Genomic DNA, 24233 nt, shown 5'->3' on the forward strand with positions numbered 1-24233 from the left:
GGAAGTAAAGTGGGGTCTCTTTATGTATGTGTGTATAATAATATGAAATGCATGTGCAAAGTCATGTAAGAATATGCTAAACTGCAAATTTATGTACCTGTGACCACATCATGTGGACATTGCCTTCTAAAACATCTAAGCCAGTGATTCTCAACACCTTCAGGGGCCTTAATATCCTTTCAGGGGTGCCGCTGGGTGTCATGCAATGTTAGTGCTGTTAGGTGTGCAAACATGATTCACAAGATCAACCCAGAATGTTCACTTGGGAATCCATAGTGTTAAAAACATTCTGACCTGTTGTGGTCATTCTGAGTTCTTTGCAGTAAGAATTGATCTATTATTTTTATGTAGCCAGAAAAACAAGTGAAAACCAAAAGCTGACATTTTCTGAGGCGTGCCTCAAATCTGTTGAGAGATGCCTCGAGTCTAAAAATTAAGGGTGCACCAATAGAGATTTTTTGAGCCAATACTAATAGCCGATTTTTAACAAGCCATATCAGCCAATACTGATCCGATTTCCAATATGCAGTCCTGCAGTGTGGAGAGCAGTGACTGGCTGGTAAGTCTGTTGTGGGGGAAAGGGTAGGGGGAGGGAAGGGGAGAGGAAGAGAAGGGGTGTGGGGGGAGTGGCAAATCGAGGCCCCCGGGTAAGGGAGGGAGTAGCACTGGGGCAGGATAGGCACTGCCCAGCTAGTGTGGGGCAGGGCACAGAACGGAGCTGCAGCTCATCTGGGAGATATGGGGGGGCAGCTTCTGCTGCTGAATGCACCCCTGGGAGGGCATGGGGGGCATGTGCCCCCCAGATCTGCACACAGGGTGAGGGTGGGCTGCCACTGCAGACTGGGGCCAGGGTCTCACCGGGCTCTTCCTAGTGGGGGGCTGGTCTGGACTGCGCTTGGGGCACACAGCAGCAGTGCTGAGAGCAGGGCTATGGTGAATTTTGGGTGGCTGCAGCCCCTGTAATGCCCCCTCCCAGCACTGCCACTGCCCACCCCAAGTGCAGCCCCGGCCCCAGCCCACAGTGGCAGCCCGGCCTACCCTATGCACAGATCCAGGGGGTACACGCCCCCACCCCCTCGTGTCCTCCTGGGGTGCATGCAGTGGCAGGAGCCATCCCTCCATCCCTGCACCACTAGATGAGCTGCAGCTCCATCCTGTGCCCTGCCCCACCCTGGCTGGGCAGCCCCTGCCTCAGCCCCAGTGCCAGCCCCACTGCCTCCCTCACCGCGGAGGCCTTGATCTGCCCCCCCACCCCTTCCCTCTCCCCACCCCTTCCCCCACAACAGACTTACCAGCCAGAGCCAGGTGCTCTCCACACTGCCAGGCTGCACTCCTGGCCACCTGCATGCCAAGCTGTGGCTGTGCACATGCACAGAACATTTATTGGCCATGTTATCAGTCACATCAGCCAAAAAAAGCGGATTGCCATTACTCTCAAGTGCTGGTCTGATATGGGACCAATGTATTGGTTATCTCTACTAAAAATGTTAGGAATTACTGATTTAAGTCCAGGGCTTTCTACTCCTTTGAACAGTTTGAAGCAGGACTGTGAAGGAAATTGTTTTCTTATCCTTATTTCCCTCTCTCCTCAAATGTTGAATTTCTTCTTGAAAGTTACATGAGTTTAAGGGTAAAATGAGCAATATTCATTCTGGATCAGTGACCAGCTCACAGGCATGACACAGTAGGTTTTGACTCCAGAGTTATCATACCACTAGAACTGAGAAATAACCAGCATTCCGGGGATCTAGATCCAGTCTGTTTTCTAGTTCTGGCAAGTGCTGAGACATTGAACTTTATAATGGTTTCTAAACTGTTCTGGTTCCATCTTGGAGGCCAATGCAATTGTACTCGTGGTATCTAAGCAACATGGCTGTATAAAAGAAAGTAAACTATTAGAACTAATAATTTTTCTTGTAATTAATTCTCCTGCATTCGTTTTTGCTGTAAAATACAGAAAGCTTGGTGATGCAGTGTAAACATTTTATTTACACCTGTTTGGGATGATCTGCATAATTCACAGGAGTCTCTTAAATTATCCAAAGCTGTCATGTGTTCTTTCTATATGGAAATATATTTTTAAAATAATGGCTTTGCTCTGTAAAACCAATCAGAATACTGACATGTACTTCAGGCATCTAAAATATTACAGAAAAATAATGATCTTATTCTTCTCTTTCAGTATTCTAGGCTTTCAAAGCAGTATGGAATGGACATCTACTTAAAGAAAGAGTTCCTCCAGTACACAGGATCTGTAAAGGAACGGGGTGTCCTCTACCTTCTGTCATCACTACCACAGGTTGGACAAATTATCAAAGAACAAAAATAAATAAATAAATAGAAATTAAACTTGCTTGACCTAAATGCAGTAGGAAGCTGCCAAATTAAGGACGATTTGGCCTCTTACCTGTACCTCCCAAAGACTTCCTGCATTTCTTCATTGAGGAAATATGCTTGGCACAGCACTCAGATACTGCTGTGCTGAGCAGCAGAGACACTTATAAATATATTTTGTTACATATCTTTTACATTTGGTGAATCAGTGGGATATTTTTTGTGCAGTCTTGAGAGAAATAATTGAAGGAAAGGTTAGAAGAGTGCAGACTTCAGGACTTACCCTGATACTGAAATGAATTAACTTTGGATATTATATACTGCTGTGTTTCCCCAGATATGCTGAGACAACAAACTGAGCAATGACAAAGCCCATATTAAAGGCAGATGAGTGAGTAGTTTTGTGGATTAATGAACTGGTAAATAGTTTTGTAAGGAATTCCAGTAGCACTTGAATAACTGGTTTTGTCTCTCTTGTAAATAGTATATGTTATCTCTTTGTAGAACTAATAATACTATTTGGCCTAGTATCCTGCACCTCTGAGATTGTTTCTTCCTACACCTTTGGGAGAGTCATTCACATAGGAATGTGAAGCAGAGAAGTACAATGATTTTTTTTTCCTGTGACCAGAAAAAGAGACCAGATCCTATATCTATTACAGTCAGTGAGAGCTATTCAGTTGATTAAAATGAGAGAAAGATTGGCTCCAGGAATTTTTAAATGTGAGATTTCACTTAAGAAATTTTACAGTGAAATGCATAATCTTTGTCATAGATTGATCATCTGAAGTGGGAAAGAGGACTAGGATAGGGAAGTTTGAAGACTAAAACGATCCCTCAGAAACTTTCAATAAATCTGTGCTTATTTGGACAAACTGTTACTTTCAGTACTCCATAATCTAGCATAAGCGAACATATTTTGCAGGATCAGCAGAGAAATGGTGTGATCGTGGCCTCCGACAGTAACTTTTGTATGGCAGTTGCATACCATGCTTCAGAACTCCACATTCCAGTGTTTGTCATCATGTCTACCAGCACCTCTCTAGCCAGAGTGAAAATGTGCCGTGATTATGGTGCCATGGTTATTTCCTATGGCACTACAGCCAAGGATTCCCAGATGCATGCAAGAAGGCTGTCACAAGAGAATGGCTATTTGTACCTTGAAGAGTAAGTGGCAGTTTTTTTAGACAAATGTGAAGCTCTGCAACAACTCATTTTCTTTATGTATGTGCACAAACTCAGACCTCGACCCTGGCTTATCAAACATTTCCCTGAGTTTCCTGAGAGGTTGGTCCAAATTTAGACTGATGTGCATTTTCAAGTGCAAACCATGGATCTTTGTGGTGTATTTCCAAGGTTTTCTTCCCAGATATACCACATTTATTGGCTATGGCTACTTGAGTTTTTAGAATGGTTCAAAGCAGAACTCAAACCTGTTTATCCCTCATCATTGCCCTGCTGCCTATAGAAATAGTGTAGACAACTTCCAGCAGTTGTACAAAACTAACTACTGAATATGAAAATGATAGGATATTAAAATGAATCACTTATAAAGCACTGTCTAAATGTAGGTGACATCCTTGGAAATGGAAAAAAAACTGAATGATTTCTCTAAACAGTTTCAGATCCATTACAGTTCTTAAACTGGGCCAAAAGACTCCTGTTCAGACTATTCACTGCACTGTTCTTGATTACAAGCTTCACTTCAACTTCACAATTTGGAGAGCTGCAGGAGCTTGCTAGGCTGCATTTGTCTCTGGAGATACAGCCAGGGGGACTCTAGTCCTAGAGACGCACAATCCGTTAGCTTACCTATGGCCATTGGGTATGCACACAAGACACATACCAGTGTATATTTTTTGCCTTTTTCAGGGGTAACTTTACCCTGGAGTAGGGTGACCTACAGTGCCATAAGCTTTCATATGGTGTGTCCTCTGCACATTACACCATTATAAATATTCTACCAGTGTGAATGGGTTGGGTGTCTTCACTCACAGGCTAAGACCTATCATTAAATGGATTCTGGCCAATGCTATAATAACCTGCTGTGGCTTATAAGGGCCTAGGATCCAGACCATGGGGCTTCTCATGGGCCAACTCTGCATGCAGCAGGAGAAGCAGTGGCAGTGGGGCAGGTGGCCAGGGTGAGGCTTAACCCAGCTGTTGCTCACCTGCCTTGTTGCCAACATGTGCCCTGTTACCACCACTCCATGACCTGGATTTTGGTGGTAGGCCCCATCCCCAAATTCCTGACACCTCTGTCGGACCAGTGAGTTCTATAGTCCAGCCCTGCAAGCTGGATGTGGCCTACAGGCTGTAAACTGGATACAACTAGAATGTGGAACCAAAACAATGCTGGGATCAGGAGGTGGTTAGCTGGGAAACTGCAGGCCTTGCAGTAGTTTAGAGGGGGCACAAGAATGGCACCCAGTACTGCTGCCAGCCCAGCCACTGCTGCCAGCCTGATCCCTACTGGCTATTAGTGCTCAGGGCATAGATCCTTGTTGATACATCTCTGAGGCCTTGTAGTATACACTCCATAGAGAAACTGCTGACACAACAGACAAATAAGGGGAAAACCCAACCCTGTTGTAAGAAGGAGATGTGTTGGCTCTAAGTGGTAACCTAAGAAATAAGGTAGCTGAAGAACAAGAATGTCTGCACCTCCGCTTCCTGTTAGGTAGGTCTATACTAGTATACCAGCAGTCATTGGACCTTGATATCTTGGAGTGGTTTGAGAGCACTAGCAGTAACCGTATTAGTTGGGTAACATTGCTTGGACAGGCGCTTCCTTTTCCTTTTTTTTTAAACTTCCACCATGCCAACTACTAGCTGGGCTGAGTTATGAAGGAACTTGTTTAGTCAGGCTCATAACATATTAGGTGATAATAAAAGGTTAGTACAATATACAGGGCCCTGAAGTATGTAATGTGGCAAGGGAAAAGGTCTGGATGTCTTGAAATACTTTCCATTTGAATTTTCAGTCCAGTATTCATTAGAGGTGTGCGAAGCGGGCCCTATTTGATTCAGATTTGGATTGGGATTCAGCCTAAATTAGGGACAGAGATTCAATTAATTGATTCAGATCACTGTCCCTGTTCGATTTGGCCAAATCCGAATCTGAAGATACAATGCTGATTTGGAGAATCGGCGATTCGGATATAGACACAGCTTTAAAAGTTTTTTCTACATACCTTGAGGTACCAGCATGACTTGTAAATGCTGGGCCAGACTGAACATCCCACAGGAGCACAGGGGGCCCCACTGCGTGCTTGGTGGTGAACCCGGAAGTGGACCGAAAGTACTTCCAGTCAACTTCCGGGTCCACCCGCACCCTCCCGGCTCAGCAGTCAGCCACAGGGGGACCACGGGTGCCCCCAGACCCAGGAGTCACCCGTTGCCAAGTCAGGGGGAGTGCCAGGGGGGCCCCCAGTGCACTCCCTGGTGGACCCGGAAGTGGACTGGAAGTGCTTCTGGTCCACTACTGGGCCTGCTGAAAGCACGCTGGGGAGCCCCCCCACACTTCTGTAGGACACTCCATGTGCCCCAGCATTACAGCATTCACAAGCCACCTGCTACCTAGAGGTATGTAGAAAAAGCATTTAAAGCTGTTTCTATGTCTAAATTGCTGAATCTTTCCAAATTTATTTGGAGGGTTCCAATTCAATTCAGAGAAATTAAAGGGTCCTCTGATTCAATTTGGATTCAGAGATTCAGCCACCAAATTGGGCCGAATCTCTGCTGAATCAAATCAGGGACTGAAGCTTGGCACAGCTGTAGTATTCATCAGTATAGAAAACTAATAACATGTTAGCTTGTGTCCAAGTTTATTATACCAAATCACTGTATATTTTAGTAGAGTTGACACATTCTTTTCAGTTTTGATCACTGTGCTTGGAGAAGAACATAGTTAACCCTATGTCGACAGAGCAAGAAAGATTAATGAAATGAAGGGTATGCAGAACTTTTGGCAGAGGTGATATCTTTTATTAAACCAACTAAATGGTCGCAAAAAAATTCTTTATTTGCAAGCTTTTGGGTTCATGCACCCTTCCTCAGGCAAAGAAGAAAGCACAGATTGTAACATTTCTCACAGGCAGAAATGAAAATTCATAATGCACAGGAGAATAAAAAGATGTTATAGCTTTCCCTGGGTGGAAAAGTTCCTTTTATGCAAGTTATGCTCAAATACAAGTTCAAGCAGTCTGAAATGAAGGGTGTTACATATGAGGAATGATTGACAAAACTGGGACTCTGACTTGAGAGAAGGTGATTAAGAGGTAAACTTGATTGAAATATTTGAACGATCTAAGCATGGTTATAAAATGAGGCTTGATCATAGGTGGTGGAAGTGGGGGGCTAACAGGGCTTAGCCCTGCCAAACGTGAGGTGGCAGTAGGGCTGCAAGGCAGCCTGGCTGCAGGTTTCCAGTGGCTGCAGCAGTGGTGGGGAGGGGCATGCATGCAGCAGTGAGGGAGGGAGTGGGGCTGGAGCTGGGACAGGCCCTGCACAGCTGGGGTGGGACACAGGACAAGCCATGAGTGACTTATCTGGGGGGCACAGCTCCTGCTGCTAAGTGCATCCCTCCCCTGGGAGGCATGGGGAGCATCTGCACCCAGAGTTGTGCAGGTGGGCTGGGCTGCCACTGTGGGATGGGACCAGGGTGGTGTTGAGCTCTTACCAGCAGGGTGGGGATGGGCTACACTGAGCTTGGGGTGGGCAGTGGAGGTACTGGGAGAGGTGCTACAGGGGGGCTGCAGCCACCCCAACGTTTGCTGTAGTCCCCCCAACCCTCCCTCCCAGCGCTGGCTGCCCTAAGTACAGTGCGGCCCAGCCCCTGCCAAGAAGTGCCTGGCACAGCCCTGACCCCAGCCCTTAGCAGCAGCCTGTCTTACTCCACACAGATCCCAGGCACATGCCCCCATGCCTCCTGGTGTGCATGCGGTGGTGGGAGCTGATACCCCCTCCCCATGCCGGGCGCCCCCCAGACAAGCCACTCACAGCTCCATCACACACGCCACTGCAGCTGTGCAGGGCCTGCCCCAGCCCCAGCTGGAGCCCCTGCCCAAGCTTCACTCTCTACCCCCACCCCATGGCCCTTCCCCCACAGACTTACCTGCTGGGGGGCAGACATGCACACACACACAGATCCCCCATAAAATTTTTTCTCCCTCTGCCTATGGGCTTGATGATCTGTTTAAGGTCATTGGACAGGCCAGGTGTAAAGAATGATAGGCCAGGTGTAAGGTTTAGAATGATACAAGAGATGCAAGGGGATCTTCACCTTTTCCTCTGACCAGTATCCATAACCTTTCCCTTCCTTTTCTTTCCATTTAGATTTATTCTTCCTAATTAAGAGGGGGAAAATTCTGGTTAAACTGACAGTTAAAAAGGCCATTACATGTTTACAATACAAGTGCTAATTTGAGCATTCAGGTTGTATACAGAAGTGCTCAATGCATGTTTTACAACACTATCATTTTGTGCACACGAGTGACAGTTTTTGCTCAGTCTGGCCACAGAACGCAGTTTATAGCTCTGACTAAACACAAGTGCATGGCTGCAGACAGCTTAAAAAATGACTGAAAATCTGACCTCTCATTGCATGAAGTATCAAATGAAGATGTTTCAAAATGTAATGTTTTCTGTAACTTGTGTCTGTGCTCCCTAGAGAACTTTTTATAGCACTATAAAGTTACAGTGCTCTTAAACATGATGGGCGCATCCACACATGCAAACACGTGCGCTTGCAGCAGCTCAAGTAGAAGCGGTGCAAATTTGAGCCGGGGCTTTTTGCCTTAGTGCATGTGCTTGGACATGCACTTTGTTGTGGAGCAAATTGTGCCACTAGGAGCAAAATAATCCTTCCTGGCTTCTTCTGGATCTGCAGCCAGAGGGAATTAGAGCCTGGGGCCAGCACCTGTGCTGCCCCAGCAGTATAAAAAGCTGCCCTGTCTTGGCCCCATCCATACAAAAAGCTGCCCTGGCAAGCAGCTCAGGGCTACTCACTCTCTGGAGCTTCTGGGGCTCAGCCAAATGATACCTGGAGACACTACCCCTTGTGCCAGCTGGAGTACTGCAGCAGCATCCCAAATCCATTTTTAAAACTACCCCAAAATCCATGTTCTTCCACAGTTAAAATAAAAAACCACTCTACACACACACACACATATCTAGAGAGAGAGAGGGACAGTGATAAGTTGGGTAATGCTTTATTGGTATATTTACAATGTTAAAGCAATTTTGAAACCTACCAGTATCTCTATCATCATGAAAAAATACATTCTAAATACCTATATGTGTTGATGTGTGCTTTTGGTTTTCTTCACACATGATGGGTATGTGATGGGGGGATGTGGTGTTTGCAGAAAGGGGGTGAGAAGGGGTATGGGGGAAGGCGGGTGGGTGGGTGGGGAGGAATGTGGGTTGGTCTGTGGGTAGGAGTGGGGCAATTGTTGGGGGGACTGTGGGTGTGGGGGACCTTGTGGGGGGGCTGCTCAGGAGGGGTGGGTCCCCTGGCCCCCATAGGGTGCAGCCCCACCCCCAGCACATGGAATGCCCCCCCGCCCAGTGTCCCAGCTCCTCCCTGGAGGGCCACAGCCCCTATCCCCCACAGGGTTCCAGCCCCCTTGCCCAGGGTCCCAGGCACCCTGGAGGGTGCTCCCTCAGGGTCCCAGCTCCACCCTGGAGGGCCCCAGCCCCCTACCCAGGGCCCATAACTAACTTTTAACAGCAGCAGCGGGGGACCATGCGCTGAGTCAGGCCAAGTCCTGCCGGCCCTAGGGCCGTTCCTGCCCCCCAGCCGGGCTGGTCTCATGGCAGCAGGACCCAGCGCGGCAGAGGTGGGAGCCAGCCCTGGGGCCCGGCCCATGGTGACAGGACCTGGCGAGGCACGCAGGAACTGGCGAGGCATGCTGCGCTGGGTCCTGCCACCCGGCCGGGCCCTTCCTATACCAGCTCTTCCCTGCCACTCCCCATACGCCCCCCACATCCCCCTGCCACCTCTCACCCACCCGCACCCATGAAACCTGCCCCCCAACTTACCTTGGACAGTGCCAAGGGCAGCAAGAACACCAAAGAGACGCTCTGGCCAAAACCTCTTGGAGGACTGGCTCTGGGCACGGTCTTGAACAGTGCCTTGCTCCGCTCTATTGCGGAGTGGTTCTTTTAGACCTGGGGTCTAATTTTCTCCCCACGCTGCTAACTTGCAGTGTGGGGAACATTTTTTCGTTCCTGCGTGTGCCTTTTGCATGGGGGCAAAGGGGTTTGAGGTGGAGCAAGAGGCATGTGCGCGCTCATCTGGAGATGCCTGACAAGTGCAGTGCTGGAGGAAGGGGGGAGCCACTGAGCTTCCCTGAACTTTCCAAGGCTAGGAGGCAAGGGATGCTCTGCAGCCCCCTGGGGCTTCTCCACTGGTCAGAAATTTGACCAGCATACAGAACTTATTTAAAATGCTGTAGGTTGCTAAAGTGCTGTAAAATACAGTGTTTCAAATTTAATACCTCATTTAACAAGGGTTAATTTAAAGCACTGTACCCATTTTAAAGTTTTGTAAAGCTATGCATTTCTGTTCATTCACAGTCAAAAACCACTTTAAATAGCAAGAAAAACAACTTCTGTACACACCCTCAGATGTGGCATTTACATGTTCTTTTAAATAATCCTTATTTTGAAACTGGGTTTATAATGTATGCAACCTGAGAAGTGAAAGTGCTACTCATTTGTCTTTTAGCTGATGTTTTAATGGTAGAAAAACTTACCAGTGCTATTGTGAATGAAAATGTAATACATTACTGCAGAAGGTTTATAAGTGGACTAGAGTCTTTCTAATTGTTAGCAAAGAAAGTCGGAGGCCCCCTCTACACATTACATGTATTACACAATTCCCTGGTTAAGTGCACAAATAAGGGTCCCCCTCTACATGTGCAGGTAAAGTGAAATGGGATCTAACGTGTGATCCCACAATTGTGCCTCCTGCCATGCTATACATGTATGGCAGGAGGCACAATTGTAGGTCATGTATTAGATGCCATTGTGCCTTAAGTTATCACTAGTGCTGGGGCAGCCCTGGATCATGATCACAGGCTCCCCCAGCAGGGCCCCTTGTGGGGGGGAGCAGGGATGGGGGTTATTCCCCCTCCTTCCAGCATCCAGCGGAGGAGACAGCGGGGGGCTTATTTCGCCGCAGGGAATAAGCGCAGTGACAATTATGGGCAGACCCGGCTGGCAGTGGGGGTAGAAGGGAGACTAACCTCTTCCCTGCCCCCCTCTGCCTCAGGGGCCATGGTGCCCCACTGCTGCAGCAGGCCTGGCAGACTTGGCTCAGGTGCCTGCCAGTGTGACAGGGAGGGGGGAATTAAACCCCTCTCTGGCCAAGCCCCCACCCCTACCTGTCCCTGCTCCAGCTGGGGAGCAGAGGGGTGGGGAGAGCAGAGAGCCTAGCCCAGAGAGTATGCTGGGATGCTGTAGGACTCTGGTTTAAACCAGGAAGGGGTTTGGGACAGACATTGTATAAACCAGTTTGACCCAAATCAATTAAGTCTGTTACTACATTCAACCAGGTTTATCTCAAACTGGTTTCAGCCATATTGAAACTGGTTTATGTGCACTGAACATCTATTCTGTTACAGGTTTAAACCAGTTTATGATCACTTATATTGGTTTATGTGTAATGTCTGTCCCTAGGCTCTTACTTTTTTATGGTCTCTTCTCTTTGGGGTTATTGAGTCATTTTTGCCTTCTGCCATGAACTATGATATATGCTAGGTCTTTCAGTACTTCTGCAACCCTAATACCAATGAATAAAAGTAGCCCTTTGCTACCAGACACAAATTTAATGCATAAATGTGGTGGTGGGATATGAGATTACTGGTTCTGTAACCCTGCCTAGATTAGTCATTTGTCAGTAAATATGGAACACAGGCACTCAATGGTTTCATAACCTATATACATAACAGATTTATCATTCTGCAATTTTTTTTTCTTTTGATTAAAATGAAAATGGCCTTTAGAAATATATCTGAATCAACCAGTTTTTATTCAAATCTTGCTGGCTTCTAATCTGGTCATTAAAAATGGTCTGCATTTTAAAGTGTTTTACCAGTGAATACTTTGGCAGAATAAATGCTCCTCTTATCCTCCTAGTGAGGTGTTCCAAGGAAGAGTTAAGGTATCAGCTATTGGCCCTGGATTGTGGAAAGACTTATGCTGTATTGGTCGGCTCTGAGACAAGTGCTTCAATTTCCTGAAATTCCCCTTGCATGAGCATGATTACTAAATTCCACTTGTAAATAAGAGAGGGAAAGGAGAAAGCTGCATTTCATTTTGTATCACTGCTTACAGTTTGGGTTGTGGGAGGAATTAGAAAACATGCAGCTTAAGGAAGGAAAGCAATAGATACTGGACGTTGCCAAGAACTTAAGTATTTGATGGCGGTTCCAATACAGAATCAACTTAGTCATATTTATTAAAGTAACTTGATAAGTAGCCTGAAGACCTACTTGGGGCAGCAGACACAGTGTATTCTTCTGGCAAAGCATTTTTCACTTTAGTCCTTAGTCTCCAGTATGGAAACCATCATATCTGCTGCTTTCAGATTAACTGTACACTGTAAAGTGGTTTTGAAATTTTTGCTGAGGATCTGAGCCCATCTCTCCTCACAGGACTGTCTTGCAGTACCATCAGTTTGTTTTGCTTTTCCACTTAGCACTGCTGTAGAAAGTGTCTGGATTGATAAAGTTCATCATTGCAATATATTCTGATGCAAAATATACAATGATCTGACCAATAGTAGTAAACTACTGCATGCCTCAAGCCTAACTCTGCTTGTAGTTTGTTTCAATATACAGATTTTTCTGGTAAATTGTATCTTGCAAGTAATGGATTGAACCATTGTTCTGTGAGTAATTCCCAACTCTGCTATGACTTCATTTTCTGCTCTGCAGGGAGGATAGTGCTATTTACCTGGCAGGGCTTGGTACCCTGGGTCTGGAGATTTATGAGCAGGTACCAAAGCTGGATGCGGTGATTTTCCCTGCCGGAGGCCATTGTGGTTTGCTGGCAGGATCAGCTGCTGCACTCAAACATCTGAACCCACACATTTCTGTGATTGTAAGTATCACCTTTTAGATGTTGGTCCTTGATGACACTATCTTCCTGTTTCTGAGACTTCACTGTGGCACTGTGCTCTGCTACGATACTGGCAATGAATATGCATATGCTGTAGGTAGGTTATTTGTCCCCACGTTTATCACACAGGAGAATTCTGTTTCAGAGTTTGGGCAGCCTACTTTGCCACCTGTTGTTTTTTTTAGTACCATATTTGCATTTAAGGCAAATAAAACCAAACTCTCAAATAAAACCAAAAACCAAAAGTGGGTGCAGCAAGGATTTTGTTAAGGAAGCAGCCTCTGGCATTGCAGGGGTGGCTGCACCCCAGCTCCCAGCCCCTCCTCACTGGAGGCAGGCAGACCATGCTGGGGACTATCCAGCACCTAGGGAAATTTTTTTAAGTCCCCAAATCATGCAAGAATCTTTCCCTACCTCCATTCTTGGCACCCCCTCCCCACCCCTCTGTGCTTAGGAGCGTGTTCCCTCTCCTCCCCATCTATTTCCTACGGTCCCATCTTGCTGCTGCTGCTGCTGCTGCTGCTGCTGCTGCTGCTGCTGTCCTCTGCTGACCTGCAGGTGAGGGAAGCTCCAGAGCAACTCCTGCTCCACTCCAGCTAGGTTGTAAATGGAGCCAGCCTTGACTGGAGACAGTGGCAGTGAGTTCCCCATCCCTGTGCCTGATCCTAGGCTTGTAGGGAACCAGGAAAAGGAACCTGCCTGAGCCCTGCTCTCTGCACAGCCCAACTGGAGCAGGGCAGGATTGGCTCTGGAGCCCCTCCTGCCCCCAGGTCAGTCAAGGACAGTGAGAACAAGCACAGTGGTGGGTGGAGAAGGGGAGGAATCAAGGGGAGGGTATGTGCCTTGTGGAAGGAAGGGACAGAGTTCTTACCTGCTTTGGGGACTGAAAAAAAAGGTCCCAGCTGCTGCTCATATGGCATGATTGGAAAGGGGGATGTGACTACCCCCTGCACCCCTTCTGGATCTGCCCCTATCTCTCCATATTTGTGTCTTTTTTAACTAGACTCTCAACATTGAGCACTGTTTGTTAGCTTTTTTAAAGTCAACTAAAGTAATTAAAATCAGAACTGTTCAAGTCTCAATGGTTTCAGGATGTTGTGAAACTCTGCTTACTGGAAATTTTTTGGATTTAATCCTTATTTATGGAAGAAGCAACCTGCTCAGATCAACCTTGAAGACTGTATTTTTTTAATTAAACAACATTCAACCAAAATTGTAGACAAAATAAATCTTTCTAGTCCACAATAAGGAAACCTTTGCTGAAACTGTGAACACATATAGCAGGCAGCATGTCTGGATGGCTAAGGATTACTTACAGGCAAGAGAGAAAGAGAGAAAGTCTAGTGATTTTAGCCATCTCCGAAGTGCTTATGATGTATGCTATCATAAACACAATTACTGGGCTGTAACCAAAACTCTAGAAATAAGAACTCAGAACCTGGCCCAAGGAAAATACAGATGTGTACTGAGTATAGTAGAAACCATAATAAGGGAATGAAGAAACAGAAAGTGCAGGTCTATACCACCTCAGAATGGCACCACAGAGCACTGTAGCAAGGCATGGTGCATCTGCTTTATCTTCCAAATCAGCAGCTGAGCAACTGCCTTAATGCAGCATTGGCTGTGCTCTGAGGGTAAGAACAGATATTGAACTTGCCCAGGGACAAGTTGTGCCTGTGTTTGTTCCAGAACAGAAATGCCTGGGGATTGGTGTGAATGCTTATTGCCTTCCTATCAGGGTTTGGCAGGCAGCAAAATGCATTGCTGCTTTTCTGACATTGATTCAGTAATGCAATCCCAGGACAACCATTCAGATGTACTTGCAGTGCCCCAGGACAAACTCTTAACACTTTTTTATTCCATAAACCTTTTCCAGGTTTGATCTGGGACAACAGACGTGGATGTCTGAATGATCACGCTTTGCCCCAGAATAAAATGGTTTTATTCTGAGACAAATGCAACATCTGTTTGTAGCCAACATAAGGCTCTGTCCCTTGGTAGGGCTTATTGGCACATATCCAACACCATGCACAAGGAGTGGTGTCTTCCATTTTGAGAGATAGTGTGGATGGCATTGAGGCATGGCAGCTCAGTACAGTGTGCCTTGGGGCTGTGCTAAGTCAGCATAGCTATACCCAACATCTCCAGAGTGCTAGTGCTTTGAAATTATGTGGTATTATTTACAAAAATTTGTTATTCACCTTCCCTGTGCAGAGGATAAATACAAGACCTATGGATCACTTAGGTTGGGTATAAACATTTGGGGAGGTTAGACTGAGTTAAAAATGGCTACCTGATCTAAGAAAAGTCAGGATGGGCGGGGAGGCTCGCAGGGAGAGGAGCGTGGGGTCCATCGGGAGATGGGGGGCAAGCAGGACCTGCAGAAGGGATCAAGGGAACAGGGAGTATATGTGGGAGGGATTAGAGGGGCTAGCGGGGCCTGGGTGGTGGCTCAGGGGGGCAGGTGGTGTTCATGTTCATTTACTTGGCTCCCAGCATTGGTCAACACTGATAAAACTGGCACCAGGACCAGCCTGCAGGATAGAGGGGTTTGGTAGGCTCAGGAGCTGGCTTGTTCATGGGAGTAGAGCTGGGAAGCTAATCTAACCTTCCTGGAACTTCTGTATAGTTTGCACTTAAATGGACCTAACTAGGGATCTAAGTGTAAGGTCCACACCTGGACAAACTAAGTTAGATTGGGTGGCCATTTTAATGTAATCTAACCTCCCCAAATATGTATATGCACCCTTAAGGTATATTTTGAGAATGTACGTGGTATATAGACCTTTTGGGGTGCCTATACATGAGAGCCAAGGCTGCTCCAATGTGCTGAAATTCTAGCATGTTGGAGCCAACTTAATTAATTAAGTCTGCTGGAGTGTGGCAATTGCCGCACTCCAGCAGCCTCCTGTGTCTCGTGTATCAGCATTTCTGCACTTAAAAATGGTGGCAGGGGTGCTTGAACTCAAGCTTGTTGAATGAGCTTAAGTTCAAGTGCCCCCACTACCCTTTTCAAGTGTGGGGATGCTGATACAGAAGACACAGCAGCACTTTAATTTGTTACTACTTACCTTGAAGCACGGAAATTAATTGTTTTTCCTTCTCTTGTACAGTTATAGTGCTTCTTCATTTAAATCCTGATATTGTGCAATGGTTTGGGCTTTTTTTTTCACTTGGTGAAAATATTTCTGTTCACTTTTTAATATATATGTAGCCCTTCCCCTTCTTTTTTCAGAAGTAAACTAAAGTGGGAGCCTAGTCCCAGGACCTGAGAGCATGTGTTTAGAATAATGGCATATTAAAATTAAATTAGCAATGTGTTTCAGAATTATATCAAACTCTCCTAATACATTTTGCCTAGGCCTTTCTTGAATTTCCATTTTGTTTCCTTGGTGCTGGTGGCTCCTGTACTAATGTTAGCAGTATAGTTATGATCAATTCTTTTCCTTTTCCAAGGGTGTTGAATCTGAGAGTTTCCCTATACTACAACAGTCATTAAGGACAGGCCAACCTGTCAAAGACCAGGCCTGCAGCAATCATCAGTTTTATGGAGGTAAGAGAGAGAGAATTACTAACAAAATCACATTGTTATGAATTTCTGCCACCTTGGTGTTCCTTTTTCAGTTAATTTAAGTCAGGTCTAGTTGAATGAAGTAATAAACATGGGCTGAGTGAGGGTACTTTGTGGCCAAAGCATCTCAAATTTCTCTCCCAGCCATATAGTTGAACCAATAAAAAATATGACAAAAATTATCTCTTCATACATTTTGTGGATCATCATACCTACAACTACACTCCAACACTGCTTTAATAATTATTTCTAGTTCTTTTCACGCTCAGATGATGACTTGGGAATATAAATATTCTTCTTTGGAGCCGAGTTTTGTCACCTGTACTGACAACTAGTATTACCTTATCCTACTAAAGTCAGTGGGACAGTATACCAGGTCAAACACTGGGATGTGTAAGGGTAGAAAAACCTGGTGCTTAAGTATTTAGTTTTATAAAACAATGATCAGAGTTGCCTTCTATAGCAGTACTTGAAAATTAGATACCATTTTTTTTCATGTGCAGAGAAATCTGGGTATCAAAAGCAAACAAAGAAATAGCTGAATATCTCATTTTCAGAGCACCTACTACTTTGATGTTGTTTACTGTTACAGATGATAAACACCTCTGAAAATATGGCTGTGTAAGCCTGCACAGGTCTTCCCTTCCTTCTCATTCACCTCAGTTCTTCTGTGTGCCCTGTACCCTGTCTTACATATCTATCTTGAGAGCCTCACCATTTTCTCAAACTAGAGGTGTCAAAAACCAAACTTTTTACCTTTCTTAGTAAAGGCTCCCCTTCTTATGTGTTGCTACCACATAATCTGCTGTGTAACAAAAACATGTTATTTTTAACTTCTGTTTATGCCTCTTTACATATTGAGAACCTGATGGATGTCACATCACTGAAGCTGATGAAGCTGTATGACTGTGGGGGGCAGGTACCTAGGTCTAAATGCATGGATAGAGTTTTACATTATAAACTCTTTGGGGGCAGATATTTACTCTTTCGTGTTAACAGGTTAACAAGTGTGGAAAGCATTTATTTTTAAGACAGCATAATGGCAAGCTACTGTTTTTATTCTATTTCAATTGATAGCCAACATAAAACAAAATGACACTGGGCCTCTTGACAGCTTTGGACATACCTAAAGCAGCCAGCTTCATTTTTTCACATGTCACTTAAATCTGCAGATGTGAGTGGGCCTTGCTTTGGCACCAATTCTTTCCAGTTGACAGGAAAACTTGTAGACAAAGTTGTTACTGTGAGGTAAGTAAAGAAAGAAAATATACACAGCAATGTTACCTTGAATGGGCATGTTTTAAATGTAATGTTGTATGTTTCAGATGGGCTACAGAGGTGTCTTCCTGATAGCCTGATAAGTCCCTAGTTCTATTAACTTTTAAGAATTTTGCCTATGTGGCACTGAAGACTCAGACTAGAACTTGAACAGATACTCTAACAGCAAAAGCAGTTTCTGCCAATTTCAGTAAATGTCGGATGAGGCCCTTGGGAAGATAACACTAACTACGTCAATATCTGTGTGTTACTTTAAGTAGCATTTATCTTCCCATCTCCTTTGGTGTTCATTAAGCTACGTTTATTATAATGTCTATTTATAATAAATGTATCCCATAACTTTGCTTTCAGTGGCCTAAATAGTATCTGCATGCATAATAGGAAAGCAATGGGGCATTAAGAGACATATAAACAAAAGAGAAAAGGTGAGAGCTGAAATGATAGGAATAGTGTGGGGAATACAGGGCTGCTATTATGAAGAGCAGGCTGCCAGGAATTTATAACTGAAGTTTGTTACATCTGCTGTGTAATAATGGTTGTCTTCATTTCTGATCAAACCAAGGATGAATTGTGGGACAGATCCTGAGCTGGGGTAAATTATACCATGTTATGCCAGTTAAGGGTTAATTCCTACTTCTCTTAAAGCAGCTGTGAGAGGTTCAATGACCTTCCTGCTGTAAAACAACCCTTTGACAGCATACAGTAATATGATATAGCAATTCTGAACACTCAGTGGAACACCTCTAGTCTGATGTCCCATCAAAATAATGGGGTCAGTGTTGGCTGACAGAAAGTACTTATCCAGTTGAATTATCCAGCCAGAATACTGACATGAATATTTCTGCAAACAGTTCCATGACATCTTTGTCAGCATGTGTTCAAGACCTGTGTTCATGCTCAGCAACCTAGTGTCCTGTAATACTATGCTGAGGTTGATGGATAAACCAACCACAGGACAAACAGGATCCCTTAATATTATATAATATTACTAACCCTCTTTGGGAGGTTTATTTGTGTATTCATTCCTCAGTTTGCTAGTTCTAACACCGTTCTTTTTGCCTTAGGGAGGAGGACATTCTCATTGCCATACTGAGGCTGCTAGAATATGAGCGAGCCACAATTGATGCAGAAGGGGCCATTGGACTTGCGGCTTTAGTTGCAGGGAAGCTGCCAGAATTAAAGAGTAAAAGGTACAGTGCCTACAAAGCAGCAATTACAAACACAGACCTTATTAGGGAAGTCACCCAAGAGGGAGAGAGAGAGTGCCGTACTTCTCAGACAGAGAAGAGTTTGTTGTTTTCCCTCATTCTGCCCATGAGATCGCCTACACTGGTAAGGAGTAGTGCTTCTAGACAAAGGGGACAGCTCGCTGAAAGAGGGATGAGGCCAGCCTCCACTGAAGACCTTCCATTATGCTTAATAGATCTAGCAATTTACACCAAGTATTCAGTACTAAGCCCTCTGGCCCATAGTCAGCAAAATTACTTATGGGCTTGAAGTTAAGCATGTGCATAAATTGCAAAAATGCCTTTTTGATCAAAGTCCCTGTAATCATTACTTCATAGGATTGAGCCCAAGCTCAAGACATAGCCCAGAATACAAGACCGGGAAGGTGTGGGAGGGGGAGGAGGGAGTGTTGTAGGATCCTGGCTGCACAAAATTTGTGAGTGATTTTTATAGGCTGAGCAGAAAAATATCTGTTGCCAAGCATACCTTGGGTATTTAGGGTGCAAAGTAGCTTGTAGAAAAGGCAAGTCAGATGCAGCGGTGTGCTATGAATAAGAGAAAACAGGGTTTGGGATTCTAGAGGTCTGCGTTGTGTTTCTCCAGCCAGGCCATTGATTCGGTACAAGACTTGACAAGTCACATGTCCTCTCTGCAAAGTGAAACTTCATTAGTGTTTATGTTCCACTTCAAACACGTCATGCACGACTCACAATTACATCATGTTTATTACTGTTACTTAGTTCCCCAAGTACCTCTCTCAGTACCTTTGGCTTGTTAAATTTTTAAATTTCTACTCTGGCAAATTCCAACATTTTGATCAAGGTATGGAATGAATACTGATATTGTCAAGGTTTTCTATAGGAGAGGGAGTCAGGAAGATTTATATTTCAGAAAATTCAAAACACTTAGTTCAGTCTCTCAGAAACACAAGGGAACAATTTGATCCTGATTTCTAAGACCTTCCCACAGCTGCTCTCATGGCATGGTGGGAGCTTGCCTTGTCTCAGGCTATGACTCTCCTGAGATTTAGATGTTCTATTCTGGAGCAGAGACACTATCAGCATTTTCAGGCTCCTAGATATGGGACAGGGAGCTTGAAAGTCCCAAAAGAACCTCTGCTAGACATGTAATATATTCTGCAGTTACTGAGGCAACTGCAATATTCTGTTTTTACTTTATACAGGCAAGCAGGAAAGACCCTGTTTGCTCTTCCCTTTCAGAGTGGCAATTGCTGTATGCAGTGGCAACCTGGAATTGCCTTTGATGCGACAGTGCATAGATCGTGCCCTGACCCTGGACAACAGAATGTGCAAATTTTCCCTTCTGCTCTCTGACTGCCCAGGGGATATTACAAAGTTACTGGAGATATTGGCTCGGGAAGACGTGAGGTACTTCAGAATCATGTGGATGCTGCTGGCTGGCCACTGCTCAGAAGATAACACAATGTTTTCTTGAATGCAACCAATGACTAGTGCACTTTAAGTATTAGCTGAAAGTAAATGGATTTATTTAGTAACTAACATAACTCAGATAATCTATCTTCTGCTATTGTAGTCTGTCTCAGAAAACCTTTTCCTGTTACAAAGTGAATGGTGGTATGTGACCTGTAAAATAGGTACTACAAATATCCTACTCTGGATGGCTCATGTGATATAGTGAACTGTAGAATTTCATTGCTTCTAAAAATGGCAAGGCCTCTGTGTGTGTTGGAGAAAGCACGAATTCTTTTCTGAGACAAACTGAAGGCTTGTAATAGTTTCTACAGCTGACTAAAGCCCAACAATTCCATCTCATGGAACCTTCCAAAGTTTCAACATTTGTTTCCGTTGCACATCAGAATGAACCCTAAACCTCTTACAGGATTTTGTGAAAAGCTGAATCTTATTGAAAAGTCTGTTTTTCTGACTGAAAAAAGTCCAGGTTTCTTATTTGAATTTCTCTAGCTGAACAGAGTTCCCCCCTGGACTTCTGAAACCTTTCTGTCAAAAATGTTCAAATTGATAGATGCCAAACCAGAATGTTTTATAGACTAGCTAGGAAACTCTGAGGAAAAAAATGTTATTTGAAATGCTGCAGACTCCCTGTTTGTCTTTCCTCTAGTTACTTGAGTTTCTATTAAAGCATATTAGAAGTACGGAAAGGTACAGAGTTCAGGGCCACTTCTCTCCTTACAGGTGAATGCCTGGCCTGTGTACACGTTTAAAAATTAAGTGTAGCCTTTTCCTCTACAGAGGAACTCAGAGCTATGGATAGGTGCTAAGAAAACACACAGCCAGATGACTCTACTGGAAAATATTTAGGAGAGGAAGGGAGAGAGGCAATGGAGGATACACCTGGAACGATTTCTAAAGGATTAAATTTCCACAGGATATTTAATACTTCTAATTTTAGCTTTTTATCCTGTCTTTGGTTGCTCCAATCCAGAAACAGTGTAATACACTAGTAGGCAGCTGGCAATGGAAAATCTTCAGCTTGTTGAATGAGTTATAGTTGTTGTGTTTTGGCACAACTTGATTCTCCCTAAGACTGATAAATAAATATACAACTTATGTACTAACTGATTTCAGTGAAATTATAATGGAATGATTGTTGTCCAGTAGGTGTCAGGAAGACAAACTGGAAATGAGCTCAAAGTATTTAGAGATGTGAACAACCTGTGCTTTGAATTCACATTTATTTCAACCTAGCTGCATATTAAAGGGACATGTATGGATGTGTTTATCATCCAAATGCTCAAAGAAAATCATTTGACAATGACAAGGGCTTGCAGTGATCTCTAATTTGTTTGTTCTAGGGTGTTGGACATTAAGCAAGAACATATGTTTGTGACATCTGATCTCTTCACTAATGAGGTAAGGGGAGAAACACAAACATTATTTAATGCCTTAATACATGCATTGCTCTCCTGTCATTGAAAAGCCAGCAGTAAAATATCCCAGTTCTTAGTATCATAGAATTACGGTGTGTGGATGGATAGATCCTAGAGTTATTTGTTCTGGAAGTAATGAACAAACAATGGTATCCAATTGAAAATTCCCTTTGCATCTTTGTATGATAATTGTAATTATCTGAACTGGTGAGCAACAGTTCATACTGAGGCAAAGTTCTTTTGAACATATAAGAACACCAGCCTTAGTAGTAGTTCAATGAGACTCAAAGGGAGGAATGTCACCAACCAACACATTCATCTAAAACTCCCCACATCTGGGTCTCCTCTGTGACACCAGTTTTACATTGATTCAGTTCCATAGACTTCACTGGTAATCCCCAATCCAGCTACTGCCCAAGTCTAGTCCTTAGCTTGTGATACTGCAGCTCCAAGTGGTATGATGAGGTCCTATTTAGGCTCTTTAGCAGGCCAGGCAATGGGAAGAATTCTTAGATTACTATTTCTTAGATCACTAAATCTGTTCTGGATAACTGTGTTGATCCCAATTTGTTTTGAAACACTCAGCTGATCAGTATTTCTCTTTGTCATTACCATTTTGGATCAGGGTCTTTAAATTTGCAAAGAACGTAGGCTAAACACATGGATCTACCAACAAAGGTGAAAATGGATGTCACTTCAAAGATGTCCAAGTAACTTAAATTCCTAATCTCAAAATAGAGACTTTAGTCTCCTAAATTATTTAGGCACTTTTGAAAATGTTACTGTGACAGGGTGATGCCAAGGCACCCAAAAAAAATTATCCTACCCTGTCTAGGCCAGTCCATCCTGCACTAGCCCTCCATGACTCATTGTTAACTGATATCTGTATGCTGTGGAAGGTTGCCCTCATCTTACCAAGATGAGCTTCAATTTGTGGCCCCAGCTTCCAAGGCCAATAACACAGCTCTGTGCCTCCCCTATACCATGTCCCATGCCTTGCAGGTGGCATCCTACTCATCATGTCTAGTTCATGCTCTTAACTGGGCCACACTAACTCATGCCCCTAACTGGGCCATATTCTCTTGTCTCATCTGGTTCGTGCCTGCAACTGGGCCACCTTATGACTCATGCCCCTAACTGGGCCATACTCCTGCACCTAGGGAGGAAAAATGTTCAGCATACCTACTGCCTAGGAAATGACCTGCTTGTGGCATGGAAGCGGAAAGGGATCTTGGAGTCCTAGTGAACATGAGTCGTCAGTGTGACGAAGCCATCAGAAAAGCTAATGGCACTTTATCGTGCATCAGCAGATGCATGACGAACATATCCAAGGAGGTGATACTTCCCCTCTATCGGGCGCTGGTCAGACTGCAGTTGGAATACTGCATGCAATTTTGGGTGCCACACTTCAAGCGGATGTGGATAACCTGGAGAGGGTCCAGAGAAGTGCCACTCGTATGGTTAAGGGCTTGCAGGCCAAGCCCTATGAGGAGAGACTGGGGCACCTGGACCTTTTTAGCCTCCGCAAGAGAAGGTTGAGAGGCGACCTTGTGGCTGCCTATAAGTTCATCACAGGGGCACAGAAGGGAATTGGTGAGGTTTTATTCACCACGGCGCCCCCTGGGGTTACAAGAAATAATGGCCATAAGCTAGCAGAATGCAGATTTAGACTGGACATTAGGAAGAACTTCTTCACAGTTCGAGTGGCCAAGGTCTGGAATGGGCACCCAAGGGAGGTGGTGCTCTCCCCTACCCTGGGGGTCTTCAAGAGGAGGTTAGATAGGCATCTAGCTGGGGTCATCTAGACCCAGCACTCTTTCCTGCCTATGCAGGGGGTCGGACTCGATGATCTATTGAGGTCACTTCCGACCCTAGCATCTATGAATCTATGAATCCTTAGCTCAGGCCTCTCAACTCCACTCAGACCTGGCTCAGTTCTGCTCCAGGCTTCCCACCTCTGCTCAGACCTGGCTCAGCTTTGTTCTGGCCTTCCCAGCTCTATCCCATCCAATGGACCCCCGTGATCCACATGATCTTTTTTGTCCCATGATTTTCTATCAAGGTGTGTTCCCTTAGCCTTCCCCCTCCACAGGGTAACCCACAAGGCAGTGGGGCCTGAGGTTTTCCCCTGAAGTGGACCGTGTGTGGCATTTCCTTGAGGCTGCCCCACCACAGGCAGCCACACTACAGTAACCAACTCCTGCATGGTGCAGTTTTCAGACTTAACCAGAACCAATCAGACCGACTTGGTCTTCCTGCCTTCCCCCATGGGCCTCCCTCCAAGGTTCTGCCTCCCTCCTGGGCTGGTGGCTATTGGGCCCTTTGACCCTGACTCCATCTCATGGCTCTCTCTCTACTCTTGGCCCTACTGTGTGCTTGGACCCCTTATTCTAGAGCCCTCCTCTCAGATGACTCCATTTGCTGTCATCATTCAAACTGTATAGCCCTGGCTCCTAGCTCTGTGCAGTGGTCCCAATCCAGGGACCTTCATGCCTATCCAGGCTTGGCCCCGCCATCAGGCCAGTCAGGAAACCAGGCCCTCTGCAGCGCTGACCACCCTTCGCTGTGGGCTTGCATCCTTCAGCCCACTCCTGGGCCCTGGACCCAGCCTAGGTCAGTCAAGGTCCTCAAAACCAGTAAATTGGCCATCAGCCCTCTCAGTCATGGGTCCTTCCTCTCGGGCCCCCTCCAACTAACTTGCTTTCTCTCCACAGGGTTTAAAGCCCCACCAGGATTGTATCAGCCCTGCTCCTTGGGTATGCCCTGGTTTTGAACATGATCTTATCAGCTCAGGCCTGATGTGATCTCCTCTTAGGCCCTTAGAGT

At 45.0% G+C, this 24233-nt stretch overlaps 1 protein-coding gene across 1 annotated transcript in view; it reads left to right on the plus strand.

The window, feature by feature from the left end:
- Nucleotides 1–24233, plus strand: part of LOC102560077 (L-threonine ammonia-lyase) — a 58983-nt gene that overhangs the window by 17199 nt on the left and 17551 nt on the right. Inside the window, exons 3-10 of the mRNA XM_006264413.4 lie at nucleotides 2183–2299; nucleotides 3260–3501; nucleotides 12279–12444; nucleotides 15919–16015; nucleotides 17206–17281; nucleotides 18376–18501; nucleotides 19759–19926; nucleotides 21333–21390. Coding sequence (XP_006264475.2) covers nucleotides 2183–2299; nucleotides 3260–3501; nucleotides 12279–12444; nucleotides 15919–16015; nucleotides 17206–17281; nucleotides 18376–18501; nucleotides 19759–19926; nucleotides 21333–21390 — 1050 coding nt within the window. The remainder of the gene's footprint in view (nucleotides 1–2182; nucleotides 2300–3259; nucleotides 3502–12278; nucleotides 12445–15918; nucleotides 16016–17205; nucleotides 17282–18375; nucleotides 18502–19758; nucleotides 19927–21332; nucleotides 21391–24233) is intronic.

Source organism: Alligator mississippiensis, chromosome 6 (assembly GCF_030867095.1).
Source record: "Alligator mississippiensis isolate rAllMis1 chromosome 6, rAllMis1, whole genome shotgun sequence".
Lineage (NCBI taxonomy): Eukaryota > Metazoa > Chordata > Crocodylia > Alligatoridae > Alligator > Alligator mississippiensis.